Source organism: Hyalella azteca, unplaced genomic scaffold (genome assembly GCF_000764305.2).
Source record: "Hyalella azteca isolate HAZT.00-mixed unplaced genomic scaffold, Hazt_2.0.2 contig5053, whole genome shotgun sequence".
Lineage (NCBI taxonomy): Eukaryota > Metazoa > Arthropoda > Malacostraca > Amphipoda > Hyalellidae > Hyalella > Hyalella azteca.
The window spans coordinates 49,041-65,834 of record NW_025935257.1 but is presented as its reverse complement, the minus strand read 5'-3'; the positions used below and the strand labels follow the sequence as shown (position 1 = coordinate 65,834).

General features: G+C 37.0%; 1 protein-coding gene across 1 annotated transcript; it reads right to left on the bottom strand.

The window, feature by feature from the left end:
- Window positions 1-298: 298 nt before the first annotated feature.
- On the bottom strand, window positions 299-16,438 carry LOC108683241 (urocanate hydratase). The gene is made up of 16 exons (XM_018172539.2): window positions 15,663-16,438; window positions 14,878-15,008; window positions 12,952-13,105; window positions 12,387-12,577; window positions 12,014-12,080; window positions 11,444-11,587; window positions 10,558-10,655; window positions 10,004-10,190; window positions 9,543-9,633; window positions 8,979-9,117; window positions 8,477-8,592; window positions 7,946-8,121; window positions 7,090-7,189; window positions 2,042-2,123; window positions 1,649-1,759; window positions 299-709 (listed from the first exon to the last, which is right to left on the bottom strand). The coding sequence occupies exons 1-16, from the start codon at window positions 15,792-15,794 to the stop codon at window positions 571-573; spliced, it is 2,058 nt and encodes a 685-aa protein (XP_018028028.1). The 5' UTR covers window positions 15,795-16,438; the 3' UTR covers window positions 299-570.
- Between the last annotated feature and the right edge of the window lie 356 nt (window positions 16,439-16,794).

The following is a 16,794-nucleotide window of genomic DNA, read 5'->3' as shown; positions in this document are numbered from 1 at the left end:
TCCCAGGCATCGATGTCTCACTTGCAATAAATGACATCAGGAACGGAACAAAAGCGATCACGTCTTTTCAGCGTCACCGCCCTCCTGCTATTGCTTTCACTTAAAACTATTCATGGTCCTTTGTCGTTTAATTGTTCGAAATCAATAGTGAAATTACAGCTCATAGTAAATTACGTTATTTTGTTGCATAGTTTTCGCTAATAACCGAATGTATTATGCTAAATTGTGTGCCGAATTGTTTAGAAATGCTCTTTGCTCTATGTTTGATGTAGAATATAAGGACAATAATAGAAATATATCCAATGTTAATTTAATTTTCAAATTTTACGGATTGTAAGAGTTAATTGATGAGCTATTACTTCATTATCAATTATCACTAAATAGTAATTATTCTACCGTGCAAAAGAAGCAAAAAATATCGTAATCAATTTCATTAACATCTCCTGCCATTTCAGTTGTAATTTGCTTACTATTGACCTCTGATTTAGGTTCAAACACAAATTAAAAACAGAAAACAAATTATAACAAAATCTTTATAAAATACACAGCAGAGTTTTGATAATCTTGATTTCAAACGTTTTCGTCGCTTGGGATCGCGGAACAGACGATCTGATCGTCGGCAGCGTGCGGGACAGTGACCCGCAGCAGCGGATCGCGATCCATGCTCCGCTGGATCGTGGTTTTGGCGTACAGATTCCCGCTCCAAGATCTTCGACGGAACACAAATAATAATTAATCAAAGTTCTTTGCTATAAAAAGGAGTTCACAACCTATAATTTAAGAAGTTTCTATATAAATTGAAGTTCTTATATCGAAAAATTAGTTCTTAACCGAAAATTTTAGAATCTTCAGTTAATCGAATTTCAATCTTGAATAAGACTCGGGTCTAGATCAACATTTATCAAGTTTTGGTGAATATATTTTACTTCTTTATTCATTGAATGATACTTCTAACTATTCTTCTCATAAAGATGTTACTTGTTAATAATTTCAGGCTTTTTTTTACATTTGATTCCTTCATATGCAAATGATTTATTGATTACGAGCGTAAATCCAAAAACTTCCTTTTATACCAACTAGGTATATTTTACATGTATTCTAGTGAAATTTGATTGTTCATCTGCACACACGCTTTTTACAACGGTAATATGCAAGAATTTTTATCACATTTAACCCATCCTTCGTTTCACAAATTCTGAATGCGTACTTCATCACCTATCACATATTCTGGAATCGTGAAGCCCTCGAAACGCAATCACATAAAGCAAAGGTCACGAAAATCACTAATCGCGTAAGTTACACTAATAACTAATCGTACAAGACATATTAATTACTAATCGTATAAGACATATTAATCACGAATGCGTATACGACATATTAATCACTAATCGTACAAGACATATTAATCACTAATGCGTATAAGACATATTAATCACTAATCATACAAGACATATTAATCACTAATCGTATAAGACATATTAATCACTGATCGTATAAGACGTATTAATCACTAGTCGTATAAGACATATTAATCACTAATCGTTTAAGACATATTAATCACTAATGCATATAAAACATATTAATCACTAATCGCAAAGGACATATTAATCACTAATCAAATAGCACGTTAATCACAGGACCAACTGACCGCCTGGCGACGCCGTTGGCGACGTCCCAGCCCAGCATGAGAGACGCGCGACGCTCGGCCGCCGATGAGCCGTCCAAGACCAGCCCAAAGCCACCGTTGATCACCTCGCCCCTGTTGTTTGTTGTTCCGTAGGGCACTTTATTATATTTCTAATAGATAATACATGTTAAATTTTACTAGTACTTTTCAGATTATATCATGAAAACAGAGATTCAGCGAACGGAAAAGATGGTAGCGTGAAACAATTATTTAAATATATTTGCCCGAAATAAAACGAAATATAAAAGAGCCAGTTTGTTAAGATAAATAAATATTTTTGTCTTGTAAATTTTATGATAAATAGATAACTTTAGCTGGTAAATTTTTTGATAGATATATAATTTTTGCACTGACCAGCCGACGCCTCCCCCGTTGTGCAGCGCCACCCACGTGGCTCCTCTGCACGCGTCCCCGATCACGTTCTGCACAGCCATGTCTGCACACGGAGAGAGTGCACACAAAATATGTCTGCACACGGTGAGAGTGCACACAAAATATCTGTAGAGTTTATTATAGGAATATAGATTTTAACTAGCCACATTCCGTTATTTATAGTTTACTTCCATTAAATGTATGCCTATGGGAAGTTTGCAATCTTGAAACACGCCCAAAATGTCGTCAATGAAATCAAGCAAATCAAATTTGTCGAAAGATGGAATCGAGAATTTTAATAGTGCAAAGCTAACCATCGCAAGGCGCTATGAAAATTTTTATTTTGAGAAACTTTTTCTCTGCGATATGATACCTATGGAAACTACAGATCACAAGATCGTTTCGTGCTGAGCGTTGAGATCGCCACGGGAAATAAATTGCGCTGACGCGCAAATTTAAATAACAAACTTGTTACATCTTGTACTATGAAGTTGAAAATTAATTTAAATGTTGTTTCCTGATCATATTTCGACTACCTCAAATGAAATAACATTGAGCGCACAGGAAATCTACCGCGGATTTCATAAAGTGAAAAGTTTGTTCCAAACGAGAGATTGTATGTATCCTTCTATCACATCACATCTTCAACAGTTTTAGAGCTACTGCAGGCGCACTATTATTTATTTGATTATTTTTTGATGTTTTGGGTTATTTTTTATTTTAATTAGTGAATGTTATTTAATTCCCCCAAATTTTTACCCTTTCATCGTTTTGCGATTCCTAGAGATTTTGTTACCTTAACACACAGATTAGCAATAACTCCGAGGTGATTTTACCCATCAGACTATTATATGAAAAAAATGTATTGTGCCTACGAGCACGAATATCTCTACTGGATCTTCAAGGTGTTGAGATTTTGACCAATGAGCAAGCAAAAAAAACACTTTTATTGAGCTTTTGACTAACAAATTTCGACGAAAGAAAATGGTATTCTATAGGGCTTGCGCTGTAAAATATGAAGAAGGTATTAGAACGCGGATTATCGCTATCAATCGTTTTTGGTCATATTAAACGTATATTTTTATTTGAATCGTAGTATAGTGCGCTGCGTAAAAAACGAGGGTTAGTTTGAAGAATTAAAATTTCATATTAATTTTGAAAAAAATATTAATTTTTCAGCACAAATAGCATAATGTTTTTCAAGTTTCAATTGGGTTTGTTGTTTTTAGTGGGGGTTAGAACAGGTCGCTTCTCACTTTGGATGCATGACTTTAAATGTATATTTACACAATAATCTTCACAATTAAGCATTATTGCAATAACTTGTAATTACTCTCTGAGGCGTGAAAATAATCGAATGCCATTGAACAGCAACAAAAAGTTTTGCTTCCATTAGCGAGTCAGTCAACAAATGATCATCGATTTAATCTACAATATTACAAGCAAAATGACAGATCGATGAAGAGATCATTTTTACTCGTTACCACTTTCTTACTGATGCAATTTTATTATCATCTGACATGTACCTCTATGGTATTATTATAGTATTTAAATACTAATATTGTAGTGAATTGTAGAATCATTCTATGATTGCAACTTTCATCTTTAAATCATAAATAAAATCTAAGAACACACTTGCAAAGGAAGGAACAACAGTTGGAGAATCATTACAATTTAATTTAATTTCTCATTGAATTATCCATGTTCAAAATAATTTAGTTCGTTAGAGGATGTTTCATCATCCCAAATTATCAATTAAAATCTACAAGAAGACAAAACTTACAATTTTTCCTCGTGTCATCGCTTTCGGATGATCAAATTCAATAGGATGTCAAATGACATCGCACTTCACAAATATGAGGAATTATCTTTTCCCGGAGCTACTTAACTTACCTGAGGTCTTTATTATCTCATTAGTCATCATCAGAGCTTTCTTTTGAGTGTCACGTCAGAAAATTAATCATACGTGACTAATCTTTATTAGGTAATAAAGACTTTCCAGTAGAGATGAACGCATTCAACCTGAAATCATAGACGAGTTCCAAGACGACGGTTGACCAATGTGATACGTTTCACGCCATTTGTATTTCTATCATTGCAACAGAGTTTCTCCAGCGTAAATGAATGCCAGATAAGAAATTCTACGACCAGTGAGTGTACAAAAACATTCGTATCAGAATTGCACTCGATCAAAGTGCCACACAGCAATTTGGTTATGGCCACACCGGCCTTCACCTTCCTCATTTTGGCACGAGTTCTTTTGATTGGAAGTCTGATATTAGCTCTCTGTTATTGTCCATCTCGAGCGCGGTGTCCGGGGCTGTAGCGTGACCAGCCCGAACCTTAATTGCAACAAAGAAGGCGAGTGGCAAAGATTTTATGACTGCCACTATCCATTGTTGGTCGCACCTCCAGCATTGTTATTAATGCTAGAGATTTATGGGGCTAATACCAGAATATGACGCTGCTTGCCTCTTTAAGTCGCGAGACTCAAGCTAATTAGCTTCCATTGATGACACTCAGCGGCAATGTTTGCTCGGATACAGCTGGCAAATTTTGCGCTGTCGGTGGTTTCTGCATTGATGCAGAAAACTAAAAACCATCAAAACCTGATGCTTGAAAGTTCAAGCAGAAGATGAAAAAGTCGAAGAAATCATGAAGACTACACTTATAGCAGATTATGAGAATTTTAATTAAGCAGATGATGATAGCCTTATGATATTTTAAATAAGGCCATCTTCATGATGTCTCAGGCATTTCTTCAAGCTAAAGTTTGAATATTTATATCGAATGAAACAAGGTTCAATCAAATTTTTAACCATCATACATTGAAAATTATTCAAATTGTTATATTATCCGTGAATCTGTCTAACATAGTTACTGGTCAGTGAAAAAATAAAGCAAAATATCGGTTATTGAAAAAATGTCTTGCTCCATTTAACTATACACGAAAGAAATATTTCAGCGTCATCAGATTGCTTGGTACATTAGAAGCCATCTTGGTAATGGATGAGGCTCTCAATAGATCAATTTGAAACTTTCGGTCAACTCGTGCCAGAATTTCATAGATGATGATCTAAAAATTGGTGTTTTATCTACAATTTCTCTGACGATTTAGAGTTTTAGACAACCTTCAACTGCACAATGTTTCTCGGTAGACAGCACAGGCAAGTCACGAACAGCCAATTGAATGACTAATTGTTGCTCGATATGGCCTATAGTAAAATTTTCTTTAAAACACTGATATAAACTATTAAGTATTCTTTACAAAATATAATACAGATTTTGTCATTTTGAATCTTTTTAAAAAATTATGTATATTTGTCCTCTTGTGTGCAAAAAACATTATTTGGAGAAAAGTTTTTCCTTAAATTCACAATTTATGCTTTTTTAACGAAAGAACAGGCGTTCAAAATGCAAGAATTTTTACGATATTATGTAATGATCGAAGCCGCAATCGCTTCTTTTGAATGGTTTCGCTCGCATTTGGGCGTTGCGGCGTCATGAACGTTCATATTACGTAGACAATTTATTGGTTGTGACGTGCCTCTGCATTGATGGAGGCAACACGTGAGTGTCTTATCTTACTTCTAATGAACGCTTCTTACTGCATGACTTATGACTTTTTGACGTTAAAAACAGGAGCTTAAAAAAAGTCGAATCCCGATCGTGAAACTCCGCAGACTCCGTTTGCCATCAGTCTTCTGGAGCACGAGGTTGGCATGAATTTATGGGGAATCTTGAAAACTTTGAGAGTTCGTTTTTCACAAAATCTTAACAACGCTCTTTGTTCATGCAAGAAAAGAAGATAATAATAATATGCCTGCATAGTTATTACATACGAATATACTAAGTATATGTTTAAGAAGTAGTGACTCGTTTTTTTATGTACTTATAATATATAATATATAATTATAATTTAATTCCTAATATTTAAGAATGCCGTTCTCCATAAGCCCGTTAGTCCTTGCAACTGAAACTGGGTTGAATTATGAAAGAAATCTCTCCACCTAATTTTCTTAATTCGATTCCATTGTTCATTGAAGAAAAATTTTATTCCATGAATATAACATGATAAGTGTCTTGCTATTCGCCTGAACTGCCCCTTCATATTACCAGCACGAGGCTTCAACAGACACATGAAGTTTTGCCATTTATAATAGGTTTTTCACTGATTATTCACTGCAGTCTGTGGCTATGATGAGTGTCTTAAAATACCGAAAAACTATGTTTTTCTGTGATCATTGAAGAAATGCAGGAATAGTTTCAAGAAATAATTGTGTGTTAAAATAAATACCAAGAATAATTGATCGCGTTGAGTACTCAGCTTACTTCTTCATTGAAAATATAATCGCTCTGTATGTACCTAATCAATGAATAGACCAGAAAAATAATCTTCAAATCAGTCACGAATATTACCTTTCTTGTCACATGTCATATGCTAAATTTAAGCAGTAAACATCTATTTCTTAGCAAGCATATGTCCCGCCCTTATTTCCCCAGCTACAGACGCACGGTGATCACAAATGTCTGTCACACTAACGTCACTGCACGAGACTGCACAGCTTGACCGCCCATGATGCCGATCGGTTTTGGTGATATCGATGCTGTTCCGGTCATTGGTTGTTTAGAGCGCATGTATAACGAACACTTTTACCGCACAACTCCTTATAGGTCATCGCCCACGCCGTCCTATCCGATCGCTTTGAAACATCTAAAATTATGTGAAGAAAAGGGTCCTTACAATCGGCAACAAAATGTCAGCGCGATTATAGGAATGCGAAGTCTTTCTTATCGGAATAAACGTTTCCACTAGACTGTTTATTTGCAGTCATCATTAGCATCAAAAATGTTAACTATTAATTGATTTCTTCTCACAATTAGAAAACCACAATAAACATGCATCACTCTAACCAGTAATGCTATTACAATGTTGAAAACAGATAGTATAAAAATAGTTATTAATAAGAATTTTTATACATACAATATGAATGTTTATTTATGTGAATATTAATTTATATCGGTATTACCTGCAGTGAAGGCAGAGCCGTCATATATGTTGGCGGTCTCCCTGTAGGGCGAGTCTGTGCCACTCACGTCGTGGTGGTCACGGCTCACGACCACAGCGCTCTGAGAGCCGGGGTGCGGCGTGTACAGAGAGAGGTTACAACACGCGTGCGTGTTCATATAAGTGCTTTTAAACGCTGCTATGCTTAACGTTCCCCCAAAAATAATAGTAATTTAAAACTATTACGTATTATTTGCATTTTTTCATTCTTTTCAATGCACCCGATCCAGATTAAAAAGTTATCCATGACTGATAGAGTAAAAATATTTGCTAATAATTTGTATGACGAACTGCAAACCGAAGAGGTCTTCATTCATAAGTCAGGAATCTATTGCTACAATTAAGTTGATTAAATCGATCTCATCAAAATCATGTTGTTAATAATTCGTGAATTTTCAGTTCATTCAGGCGAGTAAAGTAATTCAAGTGTCATTTGTTAATTGACGGAATTCCAAAGGATTAAGATTGCATTTATATATGAAGAATTTCTGCAGTACTTGCCATATCCAAGAATAAAAAAGGCAAGTAAATTCGCCATATTAGCAAATTACCCTGATGAAGATATAATGAATTTGCTTGGCGTTTTCGTTGCTTCTAGATGTTTTCGGGAATTCGGTATGTAAAGCACTGAAAAATTGTTTGTATTTAATTACAATCTTAGTCCTCTGTAATAAGGCATTCAGCGATTTAAGCAAACTTATGATATTTGTGCTTCTCATATCAAATTTAAGCAAAAAAATTAGGTTTAAATAAATAACATTGGAATAATGTGAAGTTGCCGCAAAGAGCTGACAGGAGTTGACGGTTTTATCGCATACCTTGAGTTTGCCAGACTTGACAGCCTGGTTGATGGCAACAGCGATGGCAACTCTGCCACGCTGGTCAGCGTACAGGATTCTGGCAGCGCTGCCCACGGTCAGCTTGTGCTGACAGGCTTCTGTCAACCAGAGTTCATTGTCAGCGTATTGCTGGCGCACTTCCTCTGGTAAACCGGCTACGGGGTGAAAAAAAACACATGATATTCTGTGAGATTTTGTAAATAAACTTTTTTAAAATAGGTATTTTTCAATTTGTAAAAACTCTAGCAGTCCAGAATATTATTTATTTTTGATTTCACTATCTAGTAGGTTGGATGGTGAATTGATAATGCGCTTGGTGTCTTTTTAAAAAATTAAACACTTTATTCATTAAGTTATCACTTCTCTCTCGTCACTGCTAGCAAAAAGAAGTTTTACGTACGTATACCACTGCATTGCTGTCGTTTGAACATGATGCTTTTCGGATGAATTGTTGAAACATTTTTATTTACATTGATTAAATTATCATCATCTCCGATATTTGGTCCAAACCTGCAGCAATTTTCCTGATCTCTTGGAGGGCGATGGCGTCTGTAGTAGCCAAGTCTTCGAGGCTGCCGGAGCAGCACACCCAGCGGAACGGACCAAACCCGAGAGAAAATATATCCCTGTGCGAGAGGAAGCATGTCAACTGATTGTCTTAATGTTTATCCGTCTCGGTTTGATTTCCCATGCATGATCAATTTGCAATCATAAACATTTATAATTACATAACTGATTTTCGAAACGAAAGCTTAATTTAGTAACATGGGTGACCTACCTTAAGTGAAACCTTAGACTTGCTATCTCACTGTTATTATGAGCCCGTTAATCCGTCAGAAATACGATCTGAACCAAGCAGAGTTACATTATTATTATTCTACGAACTTTAGCTGATGCGCTAAAGTAAATTTCGAATTATTCAGCATACCAAGACTGCCTTCACTTGAATTGCAATCGGTTGACGCGGTAAATATTAATCTTCACTAAATTAATTCAAAATGAAGGTACTCACCCCATAATATCCTGCACGTAGCTGGGGTAGCGGAAGGGGGTCTCGGCAGACGTCTTATCTGAACCTTCAGCGTAAACGTCAGCGCCCGCCCTGCCAGCCTCGAGCAGAAACGCGTTTCCGTAGTCCCAGAAGTACATCCCTGTGGAGAATCCCACTCGGATCGAGTCTCGGTATTGTATCTATATATGTGACGTTACGAGACTAACAATACACTCGTAACATAAGTTTACCAGAATTGCATTCGGAACAATTTTTTATTTCAATGATTGAATGTTATTGGATTTACTGCTCCTCTAATTATTTTTAAATCGTACATGAGCACCTACGCGAGCAGCGAGCAAACCTAAAATGATTATAGAAATGGAAATCTACCATATGTACGAAGAGGAATATAATTGAATAATAATAATTGAAATTGGATGACCATCGTTCGATTTTATGAGAACTGAAGGAAATGCTTAATTCCTTCGATTTTTTCATGGATTTTTATTTAAACAGAGGCAGATGATTTTTCTAAACATGAGCTTTATGAATAAATGTTATGAACATGAATATTCGTGCAACCTGCAGCGGCCAAGGTGTTGATAGCGGCCACCTGCCGCTGGAGCGACTCCTGCACCAGTAGTTTGAAGCCCTCAGGGTCGTCAGCCAACATCTGGTCAGTCAGATCCATGTTAAAATTGGTGCTAATTACCTGTTTCAGAATATAGCTAATTTATTGAAGATACCTTCTGAGGTAACTTTATTCTACATTAGAAAGTATAAATAGTAACATTTTTTTTCAATTTTCTCTAAACAATTCATACTAGTAAATTTAAATTGATCGCTCTAAACACATGGACGGCGAACTAAAATTGAAGCCTGATCATTTTAAATGTACCAGAGTAACATCGGGGATTTGCGGCCTAAGATGTTAGGTAGTCATTTCGGAGAGATTGCAGCGACAACTGTGATGTTCTTTGTAATGACAATTCAATATTTTTTCGAAATCGTAGCCGAACTGGCAATGTTTTATTGTAAGGGACCTTGTTAGACTGTTCGTAGGTGAGCTGGACTGGATAGTAGCCGCCCTTGAAGGGGTTGTGGCAGGAGGTTTGATCCGAGCCTAAATCAACCAACAGGTCGCCGGTCTTCTTGTATTCTTCAGCCAAACCTTCCCACACATCAACGATGTTACCAAGATAACCGATGGATGTTGCTTCCTTCTTCTCTCTAGCGATCGATAATAAGTACGTATGTAATTAATTTGCATATTTAATAGAATTAATAATTTGATACTTACGGAATTTCCTATGTCTTCATATACGTTTACCAAGTTTGCCTGAGATGAAGCTACCATGACTACAACAAATTTGCAGATAAACGTAGGAGGCTGCATATTGGCATGCGTGCAATGCAGCCTCAATATATTGGCATAGGAGGCTGCACTTGTATATTGATATATAAATCGTCAAGAATCATCGCAAAACAAACCTAAAACATAATAATGCTCATGTGCGCACTTAAATATTTAAACACGAGTTAATTATTATTCGCACAAATATTCACGTCACAGAGAAGAGGTTCGCGTAGCTCGCACCTGGCGTGTCTGATGCGCTGCAGCAGGTCAGGCAGAGAGTCTGTGTGCTGCTGCAGCCAACCCTGCCGGTGCCGCTTCTGCAGAGCCTCTGCGCTCAACTGCCGCCGTGTTTTGCAACAGTATATACAATAAATAATTAGGTTTAAAACTCCTTCTTATACCCATATTGTTTAGAAAAGTTGCGCAATACTCAAATTAAGAAATATTCAACCACATGGACAGTGCCATAAATTGGAGATTAACCCCGGAATAACGATCGTTAGATGTTTTATCAAAATAGGGTCATTAGATTCCCCCACTCAATAATAGTCAGTAGCCTATATTAAAAAGATTTTAAATGATGAACTTGTTGTAGTGAAATATGTTTTACTGAAAATTTGTTATAGTGAAGGTCAAAAACACGTGAATCATTCATGAGTTAAAGAGATTTTTAAATCATCGAAGTATACGGCAGTCGAACACTATTTTATTTTGAGGACATTTCCTTGCATTATCTGAAACTATTAATCAGTATTGATCCATAAATAATCTCTGTATAGTTCAAAGCGTTTTTACTTCTCATCTCTCTGCTAATAATTCCAGCTTCAGAATAACACTTCCTTCTCGTCACAGTACTCTGAGAATACCAGATCCAGAATACTACACCCGTCGCGCCGCAGCGCTCTATGAATACCAGAATACCACTCTGGCGCACCACAGCTTTCTGTGAATACCAGAATACCACTCGGACGGCGACATATCGCACTATAAATACCGTGATATCAGGAATACCAATTACCGCAACACCGTAACACCGCAACACCACAACACCGCAACACCGCAACACCGCAACATCACAACACCGCAACATCACAACACCGCAACACCGGACCTCAACGCGTCGTACCTCAGCGATGACGCCGACGCAGCCGCAGATGACGGCAGCTTTTGCCTGAGCGCCGCTCATGCCGCCGAGTCCTGACGACAGGAACACGCGTCCCTCCAGCGACGCTCCTGGCACGTGCTTGCGACCTGCGTTCAGCACTGTCAGCTGGTCGACAAAATGTGCAATTAAATAAATATACCTTTATTAATTAATTTGTTAAAATTTATTATATTAAAGAAATATAACTATATTAATTACTTTCTTGAAATTTATTATAAAAAAGAAATATGTCTGTAAATAGACATTTATTTTCAATGAAAATCGAAACTAAGACAATTTTCCAACGTATCTTGACGAAACGCTTTTGTTGTAGTCGAATAATACAGTGAAATAGCCTAATTGAAATTGTCAGTAATGATTTAAACATAGTTTTTTTATTCTGAATTGAAAAGAAAATAGGTTGTTCGAAATTTGAGTTCCGTGTAAAATTTCTGATTCTTAATTAAAATTTAATATGAGACATTCTCAATGGACACAATTAATAAATCGTCGTGAAAATCGTCTAAACATGATTGGTTTATCATCTCTTACAGTTGTGCCGTGGACAATGCCCTGAGGTCCGATGTAGCAGAAGCTGCCAGCCGTCATCTGGCCGTACCTGACCGTTACATGATCAGGAATAATAATAATGATTATTCCTGAATAAAAATTAATAATGATTAAAATTTTATGAAAAATATCTACCATTTATTCTGTAAATCTTCCTTGGAACTGGCAATATAGATAAATTTATTTAATAATTCGAATAAATTGTCAACTTTCGTATAATATAAAAATGACATCAAATGATAAAGTGGTCATTCAACTAATTTAATATAATGCAAAATAATATAGTATAATAACATGCTATATTATGAAATAATATAATAAAATTTAATATAAGCGTTAGATGTTCAGTGCCCACATGGTGACACCGAGAGCAAACATGTCGTCGTAGCGCTGGCGGGAGCTGTAGTTCGGGATGACCATCCCGTTACTGATCACCACACGGGGGGCGTCGGGGTGTGAAGGGAACAGCCCCACGGGATGACCTGAGCTCAGCACCAACGTTTGGTCCTCCGTCATGGTGGACAGGTAGTGCATTGTGATCCAGAACTGGAATTTACGGTGGTTCTGAGTTCGTCTAACGTACATCATAGTTCTAATAACCATATTAAAGAACTCGTTGTTGAAGAAGAAATTTGCTATACCACGAGTTGTGAAGGCTTCCGGGAACTCTCCGATCCATGTAATTAGCACAGATTTTAGTTATTAACGACACTTGTTAATGACATTAAGTTCATATGATCCACATCATACAGCGGCTATTCCTAGCTGCTATAAATAAATGGATTAAAACTGTACCGTATCTCCTCAACGATATTTGAGGAGTTATCCACAAGATATGCACAAAGATATCCACCGATATCCGCAAAGATATTCACAACAGTATCCACCCTAAGCCTATTCAACATAAGCCCTTGCATCACCTGAGCCCAGTTACTGAAGACCTGCCCGTTGCCGCCGTACGTGACGAGCTCCTGGGGGTACTGGGCCACCGCAGGGTCCAGGTTGTTCATGATCATGAGCATGACGGCCGCAGCTTGCTTGGTACGGCAGGGGTACGCCTCTAGGGGGTACGCTCTGCCACAGAAATGTAGCCTCATAATATCGTAGGAAAATAATAAACGTGTGCCATCAGGCAAAGGACGTTTAAACAACGTGGAATGAAAGATTGAATCAACCAAACAACGTTTACTAATATTGTTGTTTTGACGTTAGATACCTACAGTATCTGTGGCGTAGGGTAAAATTAAGCTACTTAGTAATTTTTGGCCCAAAAAACTAGGCCCCTTTATAGTGTCGAGCATATAGGTAAAAGATTTAGGAAATTATATGATAGTTATAGCTAATACGCTTCATTTTAGTGATAAAGGCGGAGCATTTTGAGTATTCAGAGAGAATAATGTGATTGTATAACACTCAAGCGTCCATTTAAGCGGTAATTACCATGCAAAATATGCGAGATCTTACTAGAGAAAATCCACACTTAAAGAGTACCTAAGATTTGATTTTTATGGAGAATATCGCATGAAACACGCCCAGCATATCCATGTATTGCGCTGAATTATCAGTTGGTCAGTTTTGGAGCGCGCGAACACGAGTGTTGTACGACAACAGGCATGTCCGACCAGTTCCAGTGATGCTATCGTATTACAAGCTGTCAGACGTACGAGATGGGCTCATTAAGCAGGGCGAGACAGGTACGTTGTTTACACGCATAAAGATACGAATTCAACCTAATTCAGGTGAATTTTGCATTTACGTGTGAAAAGCTCAGACAAGATTTATCCAAATGTAGATTATTTTCATGTATTAGTTCGTTTCTAGCTTGTTTGAAAGGGTAAGGAATGCAGGGCAGCACGACTCGTGCTCGCAAGGATGTCAACGATGTGCATATAATTAAATAATTTGTGCACGCGCGCCTACAGCCAAATTGAAGCGCAAGATTGGCACTTATATTTTGTTTGCGCTGATTCAATGACTATGGGTTGCATAAATGGATCACACAAATCTCCTACAACATTAGGTGAGAAAAAAAATAAAATTAATAGGCAACTACGGAGAAGTAAATTTTTCTTCATAAAAGATTGCCCGTTTACAACATGAAAATTTTACTTTTGATCAATTTATGCTCTCAGGGCACGAAGAGCAGGTATTCAGATGTTGTTTATAATTAGTTATTTAAACCACTAATTTAATGTTCACTAAAAATATTCAGAAATTATAATGCAAAAAAATATATCAAGGCTGATCCATCATCATCTAAAATCCATCATATTTTAGAATCAATGTTAAAAATTTGTTTATTATATACATCAACGCGTACAGACAAATAACAGGACGTCAATGTATACACGAGGTTAAATTTTCTGTGCAACAAATTCTGTGCAAAGAAAATACTACATAAATTACCCAAATGTTTATTGAAAATGTTTTCAATGATACATGAAGAATTAATTTTTATGCCTTGTTCTATCCATATAAAATCTAGAGTAATATGCAATTTCAGCAAAGAAATTATCTAATTACACAATTTCTGGACTGCGTCGGGTACTATTATTTGTACAAAATGAATAGAAATGATAGAAATGGCTAAAATTTCAATACTATTCCGAACTAAAAATTTAGGCCATATAAGCTAAAAACTTCGAATATGTTTTTAATATGATTCCCGTAAATTTTATTCATAAACAAAGTATCCTTCGAATTTCAAGCACTGAGCTCAAATTTAACGTCGAAATTATTGACTGGAATTAAATATTGAAAATATTGACTTGGATTGACGGGGCACAGAACGGGGCACAGAAAATTTTTTAGTGCTCATACAAACTTGTAAGATGCAGATAACTCACTTCATAGGCAGGGTCGGGAAGAAGCGGTACATGTAAATGTGCCCAAATGTGCGCAGTTCGTGAGCAAACTCCGGAGCCAACTGTGCATGTTCGCTCGGCGGTATGTAGCGCAGAGCGTTGCGGATAGCCAACTACAGAGCATGAAACATCAGCGTTAGAACTAAAATAGAAATATACTTGTGTCAGCGTTGAAGGTTGCGCCATATTTGGCTTGTTGCCTATTTTTAGACCTCGCACAATTTACACAGTTACCTGCGAACCCATATCTCACAGTTAGCTATGGGTTCCACACCCAGAAATCAATGCTCCAATCTTGCAGTTATTTTTAACCGGTCCCCTAACAAATTTCGACCAAAAATTTCACACTTAGACGAGTTACTCGAAGCCACAACTCACTGTTAAAAACTCGCTGTTCTCGATCACATGACTCCCCTAATCGTTTTCGACCATAATTTCAGGTAGCGGACGATCAACTCGCAAACCACGATTTCAATTTTGTGAGCTTCACCACTCGGCCACAACGTGCACAACCTCTAAACTACACAACCAAAAAAGCTTGCAATGATGTTATTACTTATCCGTGATCCTAATGAATCTCGGATGAATATTCAGTTCCTATTGGCAATGGGTTCGTTACGAAATATGAGAAAAATTTTTAAAGAAAACGAAATCGTAAGAAATGATGTTGAACAATAAAGAGAGGACATTATGTAATTAATAAATTGCGAAGGCAACAAAAGTTTTAAGTGGTTATCAAAGAGACCAAACATACCCCATGCCCTTACCTGTTGCTGGGCGGGGGTGAGGGAGTGTGTGCGGCGGGGGGCGTGAGGGAGGTTGGGGTCCAGCCGCCCTGGAGGGGGCAACGGCGACAGGGGCAACCCGCTGCACAGACGCGCCAGTTCTGAGGTCGCCATCTTCACCGAGAAAATTAAAACAGAATTTTTTAGCGAGTAGCCTTATCGATGCTCAGAAATGTTTTTTTGGTTGAATGCAAGTAATTCTTACCTATTTTCATCATGCAATTCTATACTTTTACTTAATTTTTTCATTTCTCAGCTATTCTTCGCAATATTTTAATTCTCTTTCTTACTATCTACCCTTATTTTCTGGACCTCTCTTTTGAACTTTCATCAATAAGTTTCATCTCGTATTAAGTATTGAATCTATTCTTGATCAATCAAAAATTGAAATGAAACTAATCCCTTAAAATTACTATCAAAAGATTTCCACATCCTCGATACAAAAAATCATGATAATTCTCAAATGGTTACTAATCATTTATTTTCGTTTTAAGGGCAGAATATAAAATTTTAGATAATCTGTTCCGAAAATTGCAATTATGGAATTGGGCTTCTATAAATAATGCATTCGCCAATCAAGCATGCTACGAGAATTATTTCCCTCTCTAAATTTCAATATTACACTACTTTTGATCAAATAAAATGCATATGAAACACTTTTAATCAAATTAATTGCATTTGAAACACTTCTGATCAAATAAGAATTAGTCCTTTGGTACGGCGTAATTGCTGTGGATGTGTGTCCGTTCGACAAGAAACTCGACAGAAGAATGGCTGTCCCTCTCTGAACCCAACGACTACCCACGCCTCAATTGCTTAATTCAAAGATAGTGAACCTGTTTTTCTATGCCATGTAATCAATAAAGAACACTAGCTTGGTTAGATACGCATGCGCGCTGGGCTGTCCCTGCAACAGAGGCGCTGGCGTGGCTTACGTCTGGTCATGCAAAGCAGGCAACATGATGCCAGCTCCGGTGAATGCATTGCTCCACTATAAAGTTTTTCCAGCGAGTTATGTGACAATTTGTAAGAAAAATTGTACGGAGTTTCCAACAGTGCAATTTTTGCAGCTATATGCTTCAGCTATGCTTTTTTACAGCTGCTTTTACATGCT

Excerpts from the sequence above, each read along its gene's own strand:
- LOC108683241 (XM_018172539.2), bottom strand. The coding sequence starts at position 15,794 with ATGGCGACCTCAGAACTGGCGCGTCTGTGCAGCGGGTTGCCCCTGTCG. Across the intron at positions 12,081-12,386 it reads TTTGCTCTCGGTGTCACCAT|GTACGGCCAGATGACGGCTG; the intron begins GTGGGCACTGAA and ends TGTAACGGTCAG. Across the intron at positions 9,634-10,003 it reads CCTACGAACAGTCTAACAAG|ATGTTGGCTGACGACCCTGA; the intron begins GTCCCTTACAAT and ends CTGACTGACCAG.